This window comes from Cyanistes caeruleus, chromosome 1, assembly GCF_971803275.1.
Source record: "Cyanistes caeruleus chromosome 1, bCyaCae1.hap1.1, whole genome shotgun sequence".
Classification (NCBI taxonomy): domain Eukaryota; kingdom Metazoa; phylum Chordata; class Aves; order Passeriformes; family Paridae; genus Cyanistes; species Cyanistes caeruleus.
The window spans coordinates 143,756,971-143,780,140 of NC_141701.1; the positions used below are offsets into that span (position 1 = coordinate 143,756,971).

At 37.2% G+C, this 23,170-nt stretch overlaps 1 protein-coding gene across 2 annotated transcripts in view; it reads left to right on the plus strand.

Annotated features, from left to right (window-relative positions):
• Positions 1-23,170, plus strand: part of PTPRN2 (protein tyrosine phosphatase receptor type N2) — a 635,529-nt gene that overhangs the window by 233,827 nt on the left and 378,532 nt on the right. For both annotated transcript variants that reach the window (XM_086865041.1, XM_086865050.1), the window contains 4 exons: positions 5,452-5,926; positions 12,244-12,498; positions 13,810-13,850; positions 15,350-15,723. In XM_086865041.1, coding sequence (XP_086721167.1) covers positions 5,452-5,926; positions 12,244-12,498; positions 13,810-13,850; positions 15,350-15,723 — 1,145 coding nt within the window. The remainder of the gene's footprint in view (positions 1-5,451; positions 5,927-12,243; positions 12,499-13,809; positions 13,851-15,349; positions 15,724-23,170) is intronic.

The window sequence follows — 23,170 nt, forward strand, 5'->3', positions numbered from 1 at the left end:
GGATATGATCATTCCAAAGGAGATTAAGAATGGCTGGGAAAATCTAAGTCGTAAAAGTGATTTTATTAAATAGCAACTTATACATGAAAGAAGCCAGTGTATTGTCCTTTTTTTTTTTTTTCTTTCTTTTTTTTTTCTTTCATTTTTGAAGCTTGTTTTTCTTAAGAGTGGAAGCCAAATTTCTGAAATCAACTGAAATTACAGCAGTAGAGATTATTGAATGCTGTAGAGTCAGAACCTGGACAGTCCTGCTTCACTGTGATTTCACTAAAAGGATTAGGAAATAAAGTCATGAGTAGTTTCAATCAAAGCAGGCTCTGAAAGCTCCTTTTGCTTGACCAAGTTTTTGACAGTCCAAACTGCAGGATGTTAATTAGCAATCTCTGCCACCTTATCTGATGTAGTTCTTAAATGGTTTCAAAGCTACTGTATTTTTCAGAAAGAAAATAGAAGATAGTTACAGAAAATTATTAATGAAATAGTAGGTCAGGTGAGATAAGTGTAATGTTGCTGGTTGCCTTGAACCTGTGAATCTTAAACCTGTGAAAGGCCATGGCCTGATGCTGTCCCATCACTGCAGGAAACACTGGTTTGGCCTCTTTTCCAGTTTCTGGATTAGTTTTCCAAGTTCTTGGGGTTTGTTGCATGGTATAATCTCATTATAGTTAGTGAAAGGGTTATTAGCAGCTGGTAGAAAAGGCTTTTGCTTTATTACTACTCAGACAATGAAAGCTTTCATTGGCTGTAGTTTTATTTTCAGCTAAAGCTAACACTGAATTTGGTGCAGAGTATGTAAGGTCATATCTACAGCACGCAGAGCTTGTTGAGGGAGTTCCTCCCTTTCCACTTGAACCTGGCTGGAAGCCTGCTGAGATATCCTGCAGGACAGCACTGTGTGGGCACAGCAGCTCCCCAGCTGACAGAATTAAGGCTTTGTTGTCCTAGGACTTGCTACTTTAGCTGTGATGCTCTGAGAACAGAGCTGTGCTGGCTGCTCAGCCCCATCCTAGGGACTTTCATGCTGTCATCCACTCCATGCCACCTGTTTGGCCCTCAGGTTTCATTGCTGGGTGGATTTTTATCAATTTAAAGGTAAATCAAATGGTACAAATTCACAGTCTACCTTTTGATTCAGCAATCAGGCAGTGCCACTTGTGCTGGTGTTTATTTTGGGCATTCACATGAGTACATGTGTCTCCCATGTAGTGAGTTTGCATGAGGCAGGTCTGTGTGAATCACAGAATACCTAGACTGTCTGGTACAAAAAGCTCAACTTCTTTCACTTCACACAGTGAGTTAAGGTATGAGGTAACTTCATTTCTGGTAGTCTTTGGAAAATGTTATTTTATCCCACCATGCATAAGATGGGCCTTCCAGTGTTGTGGTTTTATCTTCTAATTTCAGAGATCATGATGTCAATATCTCAAATAGGCACAATAAATTAAGAGTTGTAGGTGGAATCATGCTTCAACCAAATTTAGGTTGTAGCAAATGGGTTAATATCTGCAAATGCATCAAACAGAAAAACATATGAAATTGAGGGCAGAAGATTCCTTCTTTATGCATTTCTAAGGGATTTTTGTTAGCTCTATATGCCTTCAAGATTTAGCAAATGTATGTGCAAGAAAGGAAGTATTTACATTTGATTCCATTCTTTCTGCACGTGGGCAAAACATTCAAGTCAATTTACCCTTCTGTGGATAAATTGAACAGTATTGTATTTTATGTATCTAATCCTGCACTCCTCTTCTAATTTGCTTTTATTTTTAATAAAACATGCAGTCCATAGACTTTTGCATAGTGTGTCTGCAGTGTAATTTAATGTGCCCTTCTGTGAATTTTCACGCAGAAAACACCTAAACCATACAAGACATTGCTCTAACAATTCCATCTTCAGAAAATTTAGTTAGTGTGTTTTTTTTGAATGTGTGAATTATTGAGATAGCGTATCTGAAAGGTGGTGAAGGAGAGGGAAATCCTGTGCAGATGGAGAAATAAGATTTTTTTTTTTAAATTGAGGGCTTTGGCAATTCATTTGGCAACTTTTCAAAGGCTTTGTATCAGTGACATGAGATAATTGAACAATATTTTACCTATTAAAAAAGGAAATGTTCCTGATAGTAACAGGGGCTTGTATTTCAACCCTACTCAGTATAAACCATCTATATGGTAACTAGTGCATTCTTTATTTTTGCACATTTCACTCAATGTTTGTTTGGTGTGGGTTTTTTTTGTTCTATTACTGGCACTTCATATGAGTCCTGTGTAATCAATCCAGAAATGTATTTTCTTTCAAAAATTTCTAGCTCCGTGTTTCCCTCTGCTTCTCCCTAATATTAGAAGATTCTCCAAAGGCACCAATAAGGGAATTTACATTATTTTCACTAACCATGGTCTATGCCATTTAACTTTGACATTAATCAAACTAGCAATGTACGTGTTCAGGAGTGGGTTTTGCAAAACCCACTTCAAATAAAATAACCACAGTGCTCTGCAATTGTTATTAATAACTTGGGATGTAAATGGTCTCTGGATTCTAAATTACATATTACTGATATTTTTGTCCTATAAAATAAGGACAAAATTCTGTAAAATTAGATTTCTTTTTCCCCATACCACTTAAGCAAACGCATAGTTTAGGATTGTATTTATCTGTGCTTCAGTTTTACTTGGATTTCATCTTGCAAATGTCAGGTGGCACATATACTTCTAGTGTTTTGTTTGAGATGGGAGCAGCAAGGAAGAGGATTTTTTTTCTCCTGGAAGTGGAGGATTGCCATACAGCTGTGAGACCCCTTTAATTAAAGCCAGAGTAAACTACATCAGAAGGGCTGCTATCTCAGTGAAGACAGCTGAGCTGTCAGTGCTCTGCTTTAATTAGAACTTTTAATATTTCATCCCTTACTGCCCGAAGTGTGACCTGTCAAGCTGCTGAGAGGCTGCCCCTTCCTGACAGAGGTGCAGCTCTGAGCCCAGGCCTGGCACACACATATCCAGTTTGTGTATGATCACTCGGTGGGTTGGTGGTCTTTTCTTTGTTGATGTGCTCGTTGTCTGCAAGAAAAGAAAATCACTGATCTATTAATGCTAAAGGGTACTTGGACTTGTTAAATAAACTTGTCAAAAGCCAGCCCACATCTCCTAACCCTACTATTTCACATGGTTTGAGAGTATCCAGCAGTTTCTTTCCCTCTGACACTTACTAGTGAAGCTTAAGAAGCAAAAGAGAGAGGTGGATATGGGACATAGATCCAAATTAGGGTGCAGTTACCAAGTTGGATTGAGAGATTTCTTATCTTTCAATGGCTGAATGGGGAATGTTCTTTTCCCCCTGTTGCGTTTCTCCCTTTCTCAGCTCCCTGTTCTTCCTTCCCTTGATCCCAGGAGGGGTTCTGGAAGGCTGCAAGGCAGAGAGAACAGGAGTGGGGAAGGCAGATGGCAGCTTATGTGAATTGTCAGTGAACTGCTCGTGGTGTCCTGGGCTGTTTTGTGTCACCCTCTGCAGTTCCTCCTCACTCTGGAGTGAGTATCATTAGAGAGTTAATTACCCCAGGCAAAGACCCATTTAAAGAGGGAGATAAATGCATCTGACTGTAAGTTTTTCACATTTAGGCTTTGCTATTAAGCATGTGAGCAGCGTTCAACTTGCATTTTGACAACTGGCTCCCCCTTGGAGCTGATCAGAGCAATGCCTACCCTGCAGCTGGAGCACTGAACCAGAGCTGCACTGCTGCTGTTTGATACAGTTCCCAGGGGACACTGAAATATTTCATACACAAAGCTGCTTGATCTCTAGCTCTGTGCTTTTTGACACTGCTTCACTGCAGCCCAATTTCTTGGATTTCACAAAGCGCATTTATTTCTATGTTAAAGACCAACTGCAGAAATCCAAAGCCTTGCATTGGTAGGTCACAAGCCAAAGTGGCCAAAGTGCCTTTTGTCTCTGTAATAAAATAGGAATGAACCTATTAAATAATTTCTTAAGGAGAAGAAAACCCTCTTGAGAAGAAGGTTTGAATATGTATTGTAAAATATATTAATATGTACTGTAAAATACACTGGCTATCATCAAAATAAATAAAATTGTTCATATGGAGAGCAAAATTATTGTCCAGAAACTGACAATATGATATCTAAAAGTAATTCTTCGTCTCTGGAGGAGTATATCAATCTTACTTATTTTGTTTTTACAAAGTACATTAGCAAATACATAAATAATGATTTTTCTGTCTGTATCCTTCTAATTGCTCTCCTCCGGAGTGTGCAGCCTCGTCACTCGCTCTGTAGCTTTTGCAGCTCCATCTGTCCTAAATCATTGTGTCATCAGTGCACAGGGACACCAGTGATTCACTATAATTTATAGCAGTGAGAGCTGAAATAGTCCCTGTCCTAAGGCTGCCACATTGTGATGTTGTTTGTGTGACAGTTTAACCAAGAAAGCGCAGCTGAGAAGCAGGACCCATCCCACAACACACATAGAGTATGGGATGTAACTTCAGCAAGGTGTCCTGAGGGAATTATAAACAAAGAATATAATTGGAATGTTTCTGGATATAAGTAAACCTCTCAGTTCAAAGTAGTATTTAGCAAGAACTGAGGGAAAATGATTTTTGAAATTATTTAGGGGGATGGAACTGGTTTGCTAAAAAAATGAAAAGGCCTGCCTTCAGGTTGTGATCAAAGCAAAAATGTCTCTAGGATTAAAACATAGTAAAAAGAATGTCCATCTGGTGTGTCCATGGAAATAGAAACTGCAAATAGAAAACTGTACTGCAAGCCCACCTTTCCACTTTATATTCCCAGAATTTTTTTAGTAAAAATGTGGTCTGAGCTTGATTGACATGTTTTTAACATTGTTGTTTAATTTGCTGTGGTGTTTTTCCTGAAAATAATAGTTTAATTAAAAAACAATTTAAACTTTATTTATACTTTCATTTCACAGTGTCAGATGATATATTTATTAGAGATTTAATTTAGTGGAAAAAATATTTCATTTAATATAGAACAAAGTATTTAATGTATGCAAAAAATTGCTTTACTTGGTGTTCCTTTAAAAATTACATTTTTAAATTGACATGCTAATTTTTGGTAAGTAATCTGAAAAACAGTTATTCTTACAGGTTAAGTAAAAACCAAAGGCAAAATGGATTTACTAAATTTCCTTTGTCTAACTGAATACAAATGGTGCACACATAGTTGACAGTGACTTGTGTTATTCTCTCTCTAATCTCTTTCTCTTCCTTTTTAATAATTTGATAAACTGTATCTTTGCTTATGTAGTAGTGCCTCTTTGAAGCACACTTAGCAGTTTGAGGTTTTCAGTTTACATTTGCATGACTGGTTCCAATTATTGTTTTCCTGGTGAACACTAAGGGTTATGCCTCAGGTCCTGGCACAACAATAATTACCAAGCAATTCTGACCCCTTTTATCCATCTTCTGCTCTCTCTAGAGCTACATCTACAATGACCCTATGAGGTACTACATGAGGCAGAACCTCAAAGAGCTATCACCTCCTTTGGCCCATGCATCCAAATCCCTCCAGGAATTCCCTGAGGATGCCCGTGGGAGGACGCTCAGCCAGCTGCAGCCAGCCCAGCTCTCGCCGGAGTCGGGAACAGGGCTCAGCCAGAAGAGCCTGATGGCCTCACTGCACTCCTACATCACCCAGAACCTGTCTGCACAGAGCAGCGAGAAAAGCCCTCACAGCAGGACTAAAGGGTCCCAGGTTTATGCTGAGAGACTGTACTCTACACAAGTCAGTCCTTTTGATGGAACTTTAGCCAAAGGAAAAGTGGAAGATTTCAAAACGAGGAAGCTGTTCCAGCCGAGGCCTGTGCCTGGAGTGCTGAGGCCAACCCCTGAGATGCTGGGTCATAAATCTCCTTCCCAGGATGATCCTAAGGACCCTCTGAGCATTGTGGATGGTAAAGCTGATATTTACTTTTTTTTTTGCTTACCTGAAGTTTCCCTTTTGCTCACTGAGCATTTTTGAGAAAAAGAAAATAAAATTAGACATTTAATATATCTCCTAGTATTGGCATATTTATATCTGCCATAACACAGTAATAATGTTCACCATTCCAGCTACTCTTTCCCTGCAAACATCTACCCACCTTCTTCAGCCCACCTTCCATATGTGTGCAGAAATATATGGCATTTAGTAAGACATAGCATTTATGTAATTTATTATATTTTCAAAGCATTTTACAAACAACGCATAATTATGGGTATATCTTCACTACCAAATCTGTTTTTATGCAGTCATCCCACACTATATATATAGATAATGCAGAAATGCCTGGTTTTGTTCCACATCTCTTCATTTAACTAGAAATTCAAGGATCACGGGTAAAATTCAAAGTTAAGCACAGAAATTAACTGTTGGATGAATTCTGCTGCAGAACACAGAGAAGGGAAGAGTCTGTCAGTTCCATGGACAGGTGCACAAGAAAGTGGGGTTGCATCTGGACATTCTGTAACAGAGAACCCATTTCCTGGATTTTAATTTTTTTTTTTTTTTATAATGCTGTTTAACAATGATTGGATTGCATTTTATTCTGAATGTGGTAGTTCAACAAATATTTGAATGAAAATGGAGGGTAACATCCCCATGCTGTGATACACTTAAAGCGCTGCTTTGTAAGATGAGTCTTGGAGATCATGTAGACTTTATAACTCTGATTCATTTTCTTGTTTCTTTAAACTAATCTGTCAATGTTATTCCAGTGGTTTAGATGCCTGGAAAATGAAAGAGTTGATCCCCAGCCATTATCAAGCACTTGTATCTGTTACACTGCAGTCACCACTATCCCAATGGATTTTGGTGATATGTAAGAGGCTCCTTTTTATCATCCATAAAGTGTAGTGTTGTTTGATTTGTTTTGTTGTTTTTTTTGTAAATATCCTCCAAAGCAAGAACACACACAAACAGACAGTAATGTCAGAGTTTCAGCAGAGGAAGGATAATGCTTGCAGTCTAAAGGATGCTCAGGAGTGAAAGCATTCTTGGTATGGTGCCCAGAGATAATAGGTTTCAAGGAATGAACTATAATGTAAAATCAAATCCAGGTGGCACTGTAAGACTCTTGCACAGGTTAGACAATTTTGTTGCTAGACTCAAAACAAACTAGGCACATGCTGGTTTCATTATCCTCCAGCTGTTCCACTTCACCTTTCCTGGTAGGAGCCAACTGGGAAAAAAATGCTTAACACTTACAGGGAATAACATGTTTCACAATTCATTGGGTTGTACTACTTTGACTTCTCATACATAATATGCCCTGCAGGAACTTGTGCTATTGCATTTGCTTTTAAATGTTGCATAGACAAGGCATTATGAATTGTTTGAGTAGGAAATAATGTTGTTTCCTTTGTATTTTTGAGCCACTTAATAATCTCACAAGAAAGTGGTGAGGACAAACCCCAACATATTCATTGCTTAAAATCTTGTCCATTGGAATGAAAGTGGTTTAGGTTCAGATTTCCCAGGCTGACCACACAACCTCTTTCTGCTTTTAACCTTTCTCCAATCTCTCTTGTGCTTATGGATTGTTGAAGGCTTGTGGGTTGTTTTTCTCTTGCACTCTGTGAACGACAGAACTGTAAAAAAACTGGAAGGCATGGGGTGCTCAAGTCTCTGATCCATCTGATAGAGGATTAGACAAAGGCACTGGACTGGGAGAACAATCCAGAAGGTACTCAGCAGATTAGTACTGAGAATTGCTGCAAAACAGTGGCAGGTAAATTTGCTAAAAAGGCACCCTGAGGGACAAATACAAAAGAAGGAAATGTGGAGTTATTTTTCTATCAGATTTGGAAGTTGTTACCTCTAGGAGTAGCATGATGTGCGTGGGTACTGCCTTTGTAGTCACTGTGCAACACTGGAATTGTTAATCTCTCCTCTGCACCAGCCGTATTTAGAATTTGGCTCAGTTTGATGTGGCTTGTTCTAGTCTACTGATTTTTTGTGTGTTAAATATTACAGAATACGTCTCTCTGTTCCTTTGAAAAGGTCACAGAATTAGTAATTCATATGTCTTAAAAAAATAGCAAATTTCCATGTTTATGGAAAAAAAAAATTTATATACATCCTCTTTCTGACAAAGCTGGGACCACCATTGCATGTGGTGTTCAGCTGCTGAATCAGCTAACAGGTGGTCAGTAGGGTGATGGAGTTGAAGAAGACAGACCACTCTGTGGAATTTCTAACAAAGTTACTGCTCCCATACCATGTGGTTTTCAGGCAAGCTGGCTTTGGATCTTGTGCCAGCAGAGTATGAGGCATCATTTATATTCCGTAAAATAAAAAACTGCCTTCCCTGGATAAGGTGCTATTGTTGCCTCCTAGAGAATTCTACTGGTGGAGCTTATATTAAAAATTACGTCTTCTAGGACATATATGCCTTTTCTGCCATTATGGTTCCAGGGTAACTATAAAAGGCAGTTTACATTCATCAGTTGGAAAGCTGGAGCTAAGGGAGAAATCTGGTTTGCAGTACAAGCCCTGTGAAACATGACTGAGCATTGCTGAGTCTACTTAGTAGGGAGTCCATGGGAGACTATAAAAGCTGTGCACAGGTAAATGTATGTTCAAGTACATGTGCTGCTTAAGTGCTGTGCCATTGCAGTATCCATCTGCTTTTTGGTTTATCTCCAAGAATATTTTCTGACTTTAATAAATTCATCATATTACCCAAAGGTGTTTGTAAACAGATGCAGTGATATTTGTCTGTTTATCAGTGTTATCCAGTAATTTACAAATTATTGCAAACATGGACAAGTGCCATAACAAGATGTGTAAATATCCATATTTACCATGGACAAGGATTAATATCGTATCAGTAGCCATGTGAAGTTAGCAACACTTTTTATGTAGACCTGCCTTTTACCAGGCTGTTACAGACACCTTGGTGACTGTCACTCCTGGGGTACTAAAAACATGACGTTCCTCATACTTACCTTACCACCTTTGGTTATTGCCTTTGGTCCTTGACATTTTAAGTTACTTTGTAGTTGTTCAGTAAAAGTAGATATAATGCCAAAGTTTTACTCACATCAATGCAGTATTTAGGAGTCTGTTTGATGAACTGTGCCCTGGTGGCAATGAGCAGGCCAGGAATGCCAGTATTAGAGGAGCAGGAGGCTCCTCTATATAATGTTGAGGTTCTAGTGAAACAGAAGAACCTGCAGTGAGCCTGTCAGTATTATCTGGAATAGGGTCTGTGGCCATTCCTTTTTCCTGTTTTTCCTTGTCCTGTTCCCCTGTTCCCATTTGTTTGAGATTAAGACTCCTGTTTTGTTGACAGTGGATATTAAAGATTAGTCTGAAGATGGACTGGAGAGATAAGACTGGGCTAAGAATATAGGTAAAGAGAAAAAGTTAGTTTGGAAAAAATGGAATGGAAATGACAAGACTACATTGCCTACATGTTGTTGAGGAACTCAGTAGTTGGTCTTGACAGCTGGCTGAGAATCAAATGAAATAAACAAAAATCTAGTTGTGTTGCATTAATATAACTCTTTTAATTATATATGTCCTGAAATATAATTCTCTTTTAAGATTTGTCTTCAAATGATGTTTTATTTGTAAAGTTTTAGTTTTGATTTGGATCTGACATATATTCTGTCTTTCCATTGCTGACTTTATTAGCTCTGCTTCAATAATTTAGGCTTTCCTGTCAAGATATTGTCCAATAGTTCTATAAAAGATAAGATCAGAAATGATACCTAAGCAGACACAAGGCTCCTGTGGCAATGCAACAGTAACATTTTCTTCCTCTAGTTTAGTTTTCTGCATTTCTGCTATATGGCACATCCTCTCACCTCTCTGTCAGGTAGCTCTTCTGCTTCTTGAAAATGTGCCTTGAACTCAGGTTGATCATGTGCATCAAAAAGTTTTGTTGCAGTTTGGATTAATTTGCTCTTGCAAATTACCTTCCTAAACAAAAACATTTGGTCACCATGCTTTTACTATATTATTAAATTCATAACAGGGAATGGATACCATAAAATGAAAGGAAACTTTTCAAAGTATTCTCTGAAGTGTTGCTAAGCTTCCATCAAACTTCAGTATTAATTTTGCTGCCTCCACATATCTTGGCCCGGGGAGTTTGGCACAGATTGAGTTTACATCTTTGATTCACATTTCTGAGCACTTGCTTTCCTGTACAAAGCACTCTGCTATTCCAGTATGGTACCAAACTCTTTGTTGGCTGTCAGTTTGAAGTGACATCACAGATATAACCTATTTTTATTGATAATCACAATTAAGTGTACTTAAAACTGTGGTTTTTTAAAGGAAATTTCAAAAATTCACATTTTGCAAGATTAGCTTGTATTTTTTATTACTGAATTTTATAATTGAATTAGTAGAATTTTGTAATAACATCATAGTGGATTGTTGGAAAGATGTTTCCTTTTTACCTGGAAAATAAAAGAACCACCTTCCCCATGTGTCAACATCCTCTCAGACTCACAGTAAACCATTTAAACTGACTCACATTTAAACTGTTTAAGTTCTTTTGCTTTTTATGGACTAATTAGTTAAGGGAAAATGGCATTATTTTGGTCTGTGAATTTTGGTCAAGTCAGGAGAAATTAGTCTTTTCCTTGAGATGGAATTAGGAGGCTGATGATGAGATGCTGATGGTGAGCTCTTCAGTTAAAACTGAGGGATCCAAGAAAGGACAGACGTGTCCAAGGTCTTGGCCTCTTATTCCCAATGAAAAATAATCTTTGATGCTTGTTTCCCTGCAAAATCACAGATGTTCCACTGCCTCTTCCCTGAAGCAGAAGTCTGTTAACTAGTTTTATTTATTTCCTAGTCTCTATGTACTTCTTCCTCTTTTGTTGTGAGGAAAAAGAAAAATCCTTATTTTTAGCCCTTCTTATGGCATTGTTTTCCCCTTTTTTCCTACTTTTAAATTCACTTTTATGTGAGCCTGAAAGCTGACAGCATGGTCCAAAAGCCTTGCTCACAGATGATGAACATGTCCAACTACTGGGCTTAATCTGGGCAGTGTTAGTGTTGAGAAAAGAGGTTGGATGAGGTCTTCAGACTGCTCATATGTAAATTCATACATTCAATAGAGATTTAAAAGCAGTCCTTATTATCCTCTTCCTACACAATACGATGTGAAAGAGTTTTCTTTCTTGCATGCATATGTATAATTATGTTAAATTTCTTATAAAAATGAATAAGCAGAACAGAGGCATGATTGGAAATGGTTTTAGTGTGCTACAGTAAACACCACATTTAGTGTCTTACACTCCAAGAGACATAATGCTGAGTTTTACAGAGTTCTACAGACTGACAAAGAAGTAGAGATTCAATATATGCAGTCAGAAAAGTGCCTTTCCTGGGGAGTTGTTATGGTCCATCTTCTGACTCACCTTTAATATCCATTGTCCTTGAATTTCCTTATCTTCAAAACTTTTATCACATCAAAGGTGTTTTGCTATTTTGTTTTGTTGTTTATTTCTCAATGTGACTGGTAAAACATTCATAGCTGGCAAACCAAAACAAGTTCTATATCTATAAGTTTATATCTATATTTAAATATATATGTATCTATCTATATTGTGTATATCTATCTGTATCATATATATCTGTAAATATATATTTAAAATTATATATGTTCCAAAAGAAATTAATACAATTTAGAAATTTTGTCCTTTACATATCCATATATATATAATGGACATAGATTTATATCCCCTTCTAATCAATGAGGAGCTTTTTGATTGAAAGACAAAATATCTGACTCTCATTTTTTCCCAGGACTCTGTATAGCTGCTTGTGAAAGCAAATCACCAAAGAAAACTGATCTCTAGGAAACAGTAATGTTGTTTGTACTGTTCTTCAGCTAAAAAAAAGTTAGGCTACTTTAAAAGTTAGGCTACTTGTCTTCAGTATTTTGAGTCAATTTAGACTAGGAAAGGATGTGCTTCTGGTAAAAAAAAAGTGATAATTTCATGCCCTCTGTCTAGAAGAACTTGCTGGGTTATCTAATAGCATATATACCCCTGTCCTGGCACATATTCACCTCATCATAAACTTTAACATCCATTAAGAATACTGTGCTTTCTGTAAGGAATGCAGCATGAATGAGTGTGCCTCCCTTTAAAAAGCAGATACACTTCATGGAAAGAAAGCTATCTTTTAGGAAAAATTAAAGATATAAGCACATGTGTTTCATGTGCACGCAGCTAAATCATGTGCTTATGTTGTTTTGTGATCCAGAGGCACTCATTAAAAATGTATTGAAGGACCTAGAGAAACACCAAGTGAATGTGGAGAATCTCAGCTCAACAGAACTGGATGAAATCGCTGATACTATCGCCACTGCAATTCAAAATGTTGACATTCAGGAAGAAACAGAAAGAAATGCTGGAAAAACTAAAGAAGACAAAACAGAAGCACAAATGAACAAAGGAGATGCTCAAGGAAGGGCAGAGCTTCAGACTGGATTAATGGAAAACAGTGTTAATATACCAGGTATTAATTTTAAAAGTTAAGTACAGCAAAAGACAGCTACCATAATTTTCCTCTATTGCTTCACCTTAATGCTAGAATTCTAAAAATTAGCTTTAAAGAAGATGGGAGGGAAAGCTTCTGTATTTCCCAAAAAGATGTGGAATTTTTAGATTGTTGTTTTCTTTTTACAGCATGTTCTTAATTTACCAAAAGAAAATCTGTTTATGAACACTTGATGTTCAAGCTTCACAAACAAGATAAACCCAATTATATTGAAATAAGAATTGCTGTGTGGTCTAATTTTCTATTCTTGAAAATGAGATGTTTAAGCAAAATGATAAGGGAAATTACTTTATTACAAGATGTATTTCAAAATACGCAGAGAAAAAATATTTTTTACAGATAATTTTTTAACATGCCACAGTTACTTGCAGAAGAAAATCTGTGACAAGTACAGGTACAAACCTGCTCCTTCCCTTTTCATCTAAGGTTATTTGTTTCTGTCTGCACACATACTTTCCTGGTGATGCAGATTCAGGAGCCACAGTAAATGTCATTAATGAGTGAATACCACAGTGGAAAATAAGTTACTGTTCATCCATTTTCTATTTTAGGAATATTATATTATCTAGTACAACATGAATGTATACTGTAAGTCATAAAAAATGTTTTTAACTATCTGTTTTCATGGTGATATACTGAAATCCTTACTAGTTAGGGATATTCTGGTAATTCTGATTACCAGATTTTGTTGTCGATTAAAAGCGTCAAACTTGAGGATTTATCTTGAATCATGCTGAGAAAGATGAGTGACATTCAGTTCATAAAGCAAAAAAGACAGTGTTGCTTGACTGAGGTTAAGGATGTGACTGAATTTTATCACTGTAGCTAAACTGTAACATTATTTTGGTGAATCATATCTATTGAAATATGTCATTTTCTTGAACTAAAATATGTACGAAGAAAATCTGTTTCCTTTCCTATTACTGTAAATGCCCATGCTGCAAGCGAGAGCCATTTTATTCTGTTTTTTTTTCTCAGATATTGGTAAACTGATATGATGATTTGACACTTAGTTAGCAAAATAACACTATTACATTGGCTCTTGAAGTACTCTGTCTATTGATCTTGCATTAATTTGCTATCAAAGTGGGGTTAGAATAACAATAACAAATTATACACTGCTCCTTACTCTGCCCTTTCAGCTTTGATGTCTCAATGTTTAAATTACATAAAAAGGCCACTGCTAAAAAGCAGCCTATGAGAAGTCTGTGTTTTGTATATGATATTTGCCCTTCATAACTATATATTTGTGCTTTTCATCTCCTACAGACAATGGAATGCATGAAGCCAGCGTGAGAACTCAAAAAGAGGTAGAGTACCAGTGTTTAAACAAAACAAGTGTTCCATCTCAGAATATCAGGTTTCTGTGCAGTGAAAGACAAACTCACACTTCTGAAATATAATATCTTGTTCTATGTTTTGTGTGGCTGTGATTCAATGTCACACATAGACACGTTGTTGTTGATGCATTTAAATATTAAATGAGCATTTATTGAAACCTTAACCAAAATCAGTTTTGATGTTCAAAAAGTAAAATCAAGTCTGTTTTTTACCCTTTCTCTAATTTTTAAATAGACAGAATTAATAATAGATTCACAATGTTCAAACAAATTCAAGCTTTTCCTCAAATCAGTAAATTTTGAGCTTTTGAGAATTCTTTCCCCCTTGTCCTTTGGCTCATAGTTCTGGGGAACATCAGAGGAATTTCAAAAGCTCTAGGCATTACATTTTGTACCTTAGCTAGTAACATCAAAATTATCATTTTAATCCAGACTACTTTTACAATTTTCCTCCTGAGCTTTGAATCATATCCTATGGTCTGCTGTCCAATATTTAGCCATTTTTGAGGTATATTCATCTTTTTCTCAGTTTCATGGAGCAGAAAAATGTCAAAGGAATATTTTAAAAACTGTGTCAAACTTTTCCTACTATGTACTCTATCAAAAGCTAATACTACAAGACTCATAAAGGGGCAAATCCTCTTGTGTTCACAATAAAATCTCTTCAGCAAGGAAAGCACACATGGACAGTGTAGCAGGAGCTTTGAACACCCACAGGAAAATCTTTAAGGAATGAAGTACTGCAGTCACAACAGACTTACAGAGGATCCCATGTATAAATTTCCTTGTGACAGTTTGCATAGGGAATGTTTGAATAGAATTTATTGTGACACAGAGCACAAAGTGCCCATTAGCCATCATTTCCTCCCAAATGCTTGGCTGCAATAAAGTTATGTAATGAAACTAGCTAATGAACTTTTTCAAGCACCTGTTTTGACTTTGGCTCATTTGCTTATTGTTGATTTATTAGACAGATTTTGGTTTTCTGTGATCTTATGTTTAGCTTGTTGGATCACTCACATACAATTGTCACCAATGCTAGAGATGAAGGAGGGAAACAGAATTGGTCATACAATATCTGTTCCTTTTCCACTGTTATAACTTGTGAGACCCAAGAGGGACAAAAGTTTCCAGGCCCAACACAGGCATATTGATGGACATTTTTTTTTTCTCCTTTTCATTAACTTACATGATAACAAGCTTTAATTTTCATCAATATTAGACACACAGACACACGGAAACAACTGGGAAAATATAGTGGCATAATTTAGTGCTCTATTATTGTTACTGAATAAACAGCATGTTCTTAACATAGTCTAGCAGTTTATAGAAGTTAAGAAAATGATCATGCAACAGTTGTATGAGTAGACTCTACCATATCAATAAGAGCTTGAAAAATTATATCCAGATTTGGTGAGTATAACCTTCCTGTGTTTAGTTTTAAAAATAATATTATTCTTTTAATACAGGAGAACACTGCAAAACTAATTAGATTCTTGAATGAGAATGCATTAGCTGAAAATATGCATAAAGACCTTTTTCCTGAAGAACCTACAAAGACAGAAACTAAGAAATCTGAAGAAACTGATCCGCTGTCCTCAGAAGAAACAAATGCTGGTGTGGAAAATGTAAAAAGTGAGACTTTCTCAAGGGAGCTGACAACTGCAAAGAACAGTGAATCTGACTCCAAAGACCCGAGCCAGACCAGCTACTGGATTAAGAATGCTTTAATGCAGGAAGGAAATTCCTATGAAAAACCTCAGAAAAGCACAGGACAAGGCTTACAACTTGAAGTGAAGTCTTCTGAGGAGAAAGACTATGGCTATATTGTGACAGTGAAAGAGTAAGTACAACAGCCAATTTGAATGGCATTTTTAACTGGGGAAAAGATAAAGTCATTGCACCTAATGAAATATGAATGTACAAGAGGAAAATGCCACAGGCCTGATTTTTAATAAATCTGAAACTGTTTGGAACCTGTTCAGTACTTTGATGAAAATACAAGCAAACAGTTCCGTTTTCTTACAGTTGCCTTTCCTCCCTTACGGAAGACATTAAATTTGTAGGTCTTTTGCTTACACCTCTCTCTATCTTCTCATGTTCTAGTGACCTTCCAATATGTCAGTAAGTGTGCTTATGGTTAGGATGTGAGCTTTAAATATTTGACTTGAAAGTAGTCTAAATATCAATGCCTGAGTCATTCTTTCAAAAAAACGACATACAATAATAAAGTGCAGTATTTTCTCTGTGATTTCATTTTGATCTGAAAATAACACTTATAGGAATCCAAACATCACATATGCAGCTAGTTTAGATAGAAAGACCTAATGATTTCAGGTCATGCCACTAATGAATTTGACATTTAATACTATACTTTCAAAAAGGTAACTTTAGCCCCCTAATAATACACAGTTCATTACAGCATTTGGGATTTTAGAACCATGTAGGCACTTCTACATCTTTTTCCCCTTTGTAGAACTATGTTATATTTGATTAGCAATCCTGACTCCTGTGAGAAATTGGGAAATTCTAGGATGAGCTTACAAATCACTGCCCAGCATCACAGAGAAACTGAGGCAGAAATTTCTTTAGCATGTGTTGATTCTTTTGTCTGTCTAAAAACTTATTACTAGGATTGAAGGCAATAGGATTGTGGAGGATTCTTGTTTTTACTATAGTGTGTTGCATTGAAATGCATGTGGCTGCACATTAGAAAGAGACCAGAAAATGGTGGAATACCCTTTAACTGCACTTCTTTGTTCCTGCCTAGGAATGCTATGTGAAGAAGACAGTTTTTCCCCAGCTCAGAACTACTTCCCTACATCCCCCAGCTCTTTTAACTCATATCAGTCTGGAAGACTCCTTTATTCCAAAGAGTATCTTAATGACACAATCTTCTTTGACTGTCCAGACTTATTTGGCTCATAAATGGTAAAGTTTAGAACTGTCAGAACTCTGTGAAATGGGAGACATTCTGAATTTCAGTGTTCACAACATGGACATTCTTCACAGTATCATCTTAATCGGTTTTCTTCCTAGCTAGTCTCCCAATGATGGTTTTTCCCTGAATTATGTCTGTAAGTATTCAATGAAGAAGGTAATTTGTCCAAAGATTATTGGTTCTAGAGGAGTCCATATATACAAATATAATCTACCTTCTTTACAATTTTTAATGGTATTTAATTGGCTGGATGGCCAGAGGTAGAGAGTGTTGGGGGATGGAATTACATCCATGGTTGTAACTCTGGCCAGTCATAAGTGGTATACCCCAGTACTTGGTACTGAAGCCAGTTCTGTTTAATATCTTTGCTGATGATCTGGATGAAGGAGTCAAGTGTGTCCTCAGTCAGTTTTCAGGTAGAAACCAAGTTAGGAAGGAGTGTTCATCTTCTGGAGGGCAGGAAGACTGTAGAGAGAAAAGCCTCAGCTTGCACAAGGGGATGTTCAAATTGTATATTAGGAAAAACTTCACAGAGAGGGTTCTCAGGCTTTGAAACAGGCTGCCCTGGGAAGTCACAATCCCTGGAGATATTTAAAAGGCATGTACATGTGTCACTTTGGGACACAATTTAGTGATGGACTTGGCAGTGGGTTAACAGTGGGACTCAACGATCTTAGGGGTCTTTTCCAACCTAAATGATTCTATGATCCTATGATTCTGCTCAGTGCAGACTCATAGCTCATAGCTGACATTTATGGGGAGACCTATTCCCTATCAGCTTCTGAGGTTTTGCAAATAGGATCCAAGGAGGTATTAGCACTGCTGCAGTGAACTCCATGAAATGCTGAGAAGATGCCAGCATTTAATCATGCCACAAACCAAAGATAAACATTTCCATCGAATACCTGAAGTAAAGATTTTTGATACTTTAAAGACTTGTCAAAATGGCAGTCTGATTGTCAATGGCAAGAACAGTAGGTTACTCCTGCTGTGTTTGTCAAGTGACCTTTCAGATGGTTGCAGTGCTGCAATCCATACCAATCCATATTATCCATCAGTGCTAAGCTTTGGAATGAATTGACACTTTCAGTGTAGAAAATTGTCTAGCAAATCCTCTACTGTGCTGCTTCAGTATTTTATTATTCTGGGAAACCAATCAAATTGGTGATTTACTTTGTTTACTCTCTTCTCTTTCAAAAAATTGCTATTCTACCACTGGAACATTTATGTAAGATTTTTTATTTCTCAGTGTAATTGCTTTGAAGTGTTTTATTAATTTTAACTCTAAAATTCTAAAGTAATCTTATTTTTTAAAAATGATCTATGGGATGTTATTTTCATTTGCAGTCTACTTTTGCCATAGTTATAAAGAGCCTCTGTTGTAGTTGGGATACATCAGTGTGAGCTCTCTTATCAGAGAAGTCTTGCCTTTGGACTCTTTCTATTTTCTGAAATTCTAGTTTTTCACATTTGGGAAACTTTTTTTTTGTTTAAAAGCATGCCAATTCTCCCATTTGTTTGGCAGTATTTGCTGTAAAATGAGGGCCTAGATCCTACAATCAAAACATTTACACAGTGTTTAGTCTCCTGTGTCTCATGAGGAAACCCAAAGCCTGACTTTCCAGAACATGTAGTTCTTACCACCTCCAGTAAATCTAAATGTGAGCTGCTGCCTGCTCAGCAGTTTAAATAGCCAAGCTGGCATACAATATCTCAAATATGGATTGAGTAGTTGGACTTAAACACACTAAGAAAAATCCTAGTTTGAAAGTTCCTCTCTTTCCACTGCTTATTGCAGTCTTTCAAGCTTCAAAATCAAGTCAAACTAGTCTGAAGCCATGCTTGGACACCGAATGCAGAGCAACCTGTCCTGTTTTGTGATTTATCAGAAGGCTTGTACTTGAAATTATTCATACAAATACTACATCACAGACAGCTCATGGCAGCTCTCTTAGCTTGTGAGCCAACTTCTGGCATTGTTGTATTACGCATTTCCAGGATAGTTCATGTTTTGTCATATGTTAGCTCTCAATTCCAGACTGTCTATGTAAAATTGTATAGGCTGTAAATCTGTTCACAACGTGTTAATCAGGTTGGATCCTGCATGCATGGCTCTGCATTTCACTGGAGGTAGCTGCTATTCTGTTCAGGTGCTGGGAAAAAAATGGGTCTTGTGTTCATAGTGTAAAATTGCTGTGGGATATGATTAGTCTGACCCATTTAACGTGCTGAAGGGTTGGGTTAATTGCAAATGCTTGATAGTATTTCTCCACCTTTACAAATGTGATAAATGATACTGCTTTGCATGTAATGATTGCTTTCCTCAGGATGGCATTTGGGTTAGGACCCTGAAGCTGGGTTGTGCAGAAGTCTTGGTTTATTCCTCAAGTTTTTCCTAGGCAGGTCATTAAAGAATTGTATTTTTATGATCTTAATTATTTTTTCCCCTACCAGGTGGAAACACTTTAATTGCATTTAAAAATTAAATTTGAAATAAATAGGAAAAATTAATCACAATATCTACAGCAATGAAACCGGCTTGATCGGTTTTATCATTCTCAGTTACTAGAAGATCTTGATGTTTCTTAGAAGCTAAACATTTATATTCCATGAGGCTTTGCAGCTCTTTTAAGAAAATAATAACAGTGTGTTCTTGTATTTTAATACATATATTCAAAAAGAAACACCGATTTGACCTTCTCTGTATATCTCACTGTCCTTTTTGAAACCATTATTCTACTTAAAAGTGCGCTTTATCAAGGGAAAGAGATTTGTGCATATTCCTTACTTAATTTCTACAACCAGCTTTAAAAACTAAGAGAAATTATAAACACACATCCAGAAAATCTGTTGCTACTGAAGCCAGTTAATATGACCAAAGTATGGCATTGCTGACATTAGAAAAAAAGTTAAATGTAAAATTTTTATCTCTGTTTTTTATTTCCCTTGTATAACTCTTCCCTTGTAAAAATAAGCTCCATAAATGTCCATCATTGATTTTAAAGCCAAAGGTTTTGTTTCTGACAACATAGCTTGACCCCCTGTCTGAATAATACACATGGAAAATCCTTTCCTGTGAAATTATCCAGTAGGCACAATTTGGTCTTTGTGTCTCAGCACCAGAACTCGTAGAGAAACATAATTCTAGAATTTTCTGTTGCCAGCTCTTCGTGCATAATTATTTATGGTCCCTAGAATTTTCTAGACATAAAATCTTCTTTCCATCTATAATTCTTCACTTTTCTTGTGATTCTTAGAAAGTGATAGAGATCATATCCCTGATCTCTGGGATCATGGGAATATTACTGCTTCACTGACTCAATTTGGATAGTATATATTCCCACAGGAAAATGATACTTCATGCTTCCTATTCATCCACAAAAAAATAACAGAAAAGCAGTAGTTAATGTGGCTTTGACACAGAGAGCAGTAAATACTGCCTATTTTTTTTTAAAATGTGCATGTTCAGCTTTGTATATTTTTATTATCTGTTATATGTGCAGAGATAATATGATAATCTGTTCTGTTTCAGAGGCCCTTAGCTTTTGTGTTTTCAAAATCTATTGAAACATATTGTGACAGAATGTGATTCTCACCTGCTGATGTAGATCACAAAAGTCCTTCCCGGTGTCCATCCCTCCCCTCTCCAAGATCTTTGCTTTCCCAGATGTTTTCCTCTCATTTTTGGGGGGATCAGCTCTGGATTTTTACCTCTAGGGGAAGACAGAAGGAAAATTTTCTAATTGATGTTGGTGAGCAGCCAATCTGCTGCACTGATGACAGTAATAGCAAGGATTCACTCTGATCCTGATGTAATGGGCAGTTTTGGGAGTGTGCCTGGAGTCCCCAGTAGCACCACAAGGACTCCCTCAGATCTGTATTACTCCACTTTGCTGAACAGGCATGGCCTAGCTTCCCAGACCAGACATCCCCAGATGCTCTCATTCCTCTTTCTGTTCCTCTGTGCTGCCTTAGCATCCTGAGTTTGGGTCTTACATGGCAGGTCTTTGGAATGACAGCTGGTTCAGGTGCTCCACAAACCCTCAGTGAGCAGGTTCAGGTCATTCTGCTGACTCCAGGCTATAGAACTGCACATTAAATATGCCCAAACTAAGGATGGGGCTGGGGGCTGTGCTTTGGTTTATAAACAGTGGGAGTCATTAAAACCCTGAGATGCTGTAGTGTCTCACAATAACATACGGCCAGTTCTTCTAGGATATCACAATGCTTTTTGGGTAATTACCATTCAGGTCATTATGAAACAGTAATGAATTTTAAACTTTTGAAATGAGTGAGAACAAGAAAGCCAAAGATCAGGATTCCTGGGAATGCAGCATACTGAATCATAGCACAGTCTATTATCTGACAGTACTTTTTCATCAGTGCTGTTCTGCCCAGTCCTGGGAAGCTCAGATGTAAAAATGCCATCATTTAATTTTCATGCCTTATTTTTTTTTAAATTTCTTAGCTCACATTATGTGTACAAAATATAAATGCTTAACTATTAAAAATGAGAATGAGGTAATTTCCCAAGTAGAAAATCAGTGAATAAATTTGAACAGAGCTCTCTGGGCACCCTGTGCCAGGGTCTCAGTAAAGAATCTCCTCCTAACATCTAACCTAAACCTATTCTCTTTCAGTTTGGGGCCATTCCCTCTTGTCCTGTCACTACAGTTCCTGATGAAGAGCCCCCTCTGATTTCCCTGTAGGCCCCCTTCAGGTCCCTACACAGCCTTCCATTCTCCAGGCTGAACAACCCCAACCTCCTCAGCCTGTCTTCATAGGGGAGGTGCTTTAGTCCCTTTATGAACTAGTATTTGTGTTTCTTCAACTCCTTTTTTTCAACACTGTATCATTGGATATTCTTTGTCATTTTGCATTATAAATTGGTCTGGGTTTTATGCTGCCTTGAAGGAAGATATGAAGAAAGGGAAAGAACGAGAAGTCACAAGTGCATTAAAATGTGTATCATCATTTGTCCTCAATCTCATTTACTAATTACTTGTATGAAGAAGTAATTTGATATGAAAGAACAGGTTTGCATTTTCAAGGGTTTTTTGTATTAGAGATTCAGGGTGCATGACAACTGAACCCTGTAGCTGTTTCCAGCATTCAGCTTAAAATGCATTAGGGAGTACTTTGGTGGGGTCCATTTCAGCCTCAGAAGGGAGGGCAACACAATCATGGCACAGATTATTGCCATTATTTCTGTGCTTCTGCAGGCGACAAAGCATCTGTATGAATTTGTTACTATTAACACAGCTGGAGGTACTGAATGTTTGAAGTAATGCAAGCACAGGCTGGCACAGTGTCACACTTTGATTATAACTCCAGAGACTTGATCCTTCTCAACTTCTCTCTCACTCTCCTGTTTCCAGGATGCTGTTATCTCCTCTGACCTTCATAGCCCAACCACTGCCATTGATTTTTAGCAAGTGTCATTTGTGTTACAAATTGGTCTAGACTTGAATCTGTCTGTATTAAGAGGTTTAGATTCACACTTACTGATGGTGGAAAAAGAGGGAAAAAATTACAGAAAGTGGGAATTTGCTGAGCTGTCAAAACAGAAGTAAGCTTAAAAAGGTTTTATGGCTAATAAAGCCTTTGAGGAAACAAGCATGAAAAAACGAAAGTGTAGTCCAATGCAATAAAATTGCAGTGTCCTTAAAATGATTACAGTAACAGTGCTGTGAAGTCAGACAGCTCTCAAACAATCCAATGAATAGCCCTGTGCTTCAAAGTTGTTTGGTTGGTCTCATGAATTCTGGATAAATGTGAACCATTTAAAAAATTAATCATTATTTGACTTAATGTAAGACACAGACCGTGTTCAAACTAAAATAAATCCACGAAGTGCATCCCTTCCCAGTCTTTACTGGATGCTTCAAGATGTGTGAAGTTACACTGAAGCATGGGAAAAAAACTCAGACAGGGCAGGCTGTCCTAACACCGTGGACTTAAAGCATCAGTGCCCAGGACTTTAATTATAGATTATCAGATGAGTTACTCTCAGGGGCACTTCCAGACAAGAGAAATAAATACAATTTCAGTCTCTAAATGTTTTCTTTAGGCTTGGTAGGCTCAGAAAGAGCAACACTATAAATCTGGTGTTTGGTAAAAATGCTCCCAGTGTCGTCCTTGCCGTGGCACTTACCTCCTCTATGACCTGCAGTGAACCCCTCCATTTCTTCTCCATTTTATGGATAATATGCATTGTTCTTATGATGGCTGAGACTTCCCTTGTGTCTGGAAAAAGGGGAGTAGGAGTTGGAGAAGGCTGGATTCGATATCTTTATGCTGGTGGTTGCTAACCTGATGAGAATGTCAGAGTCTGTGTTGCCCTGTCTTT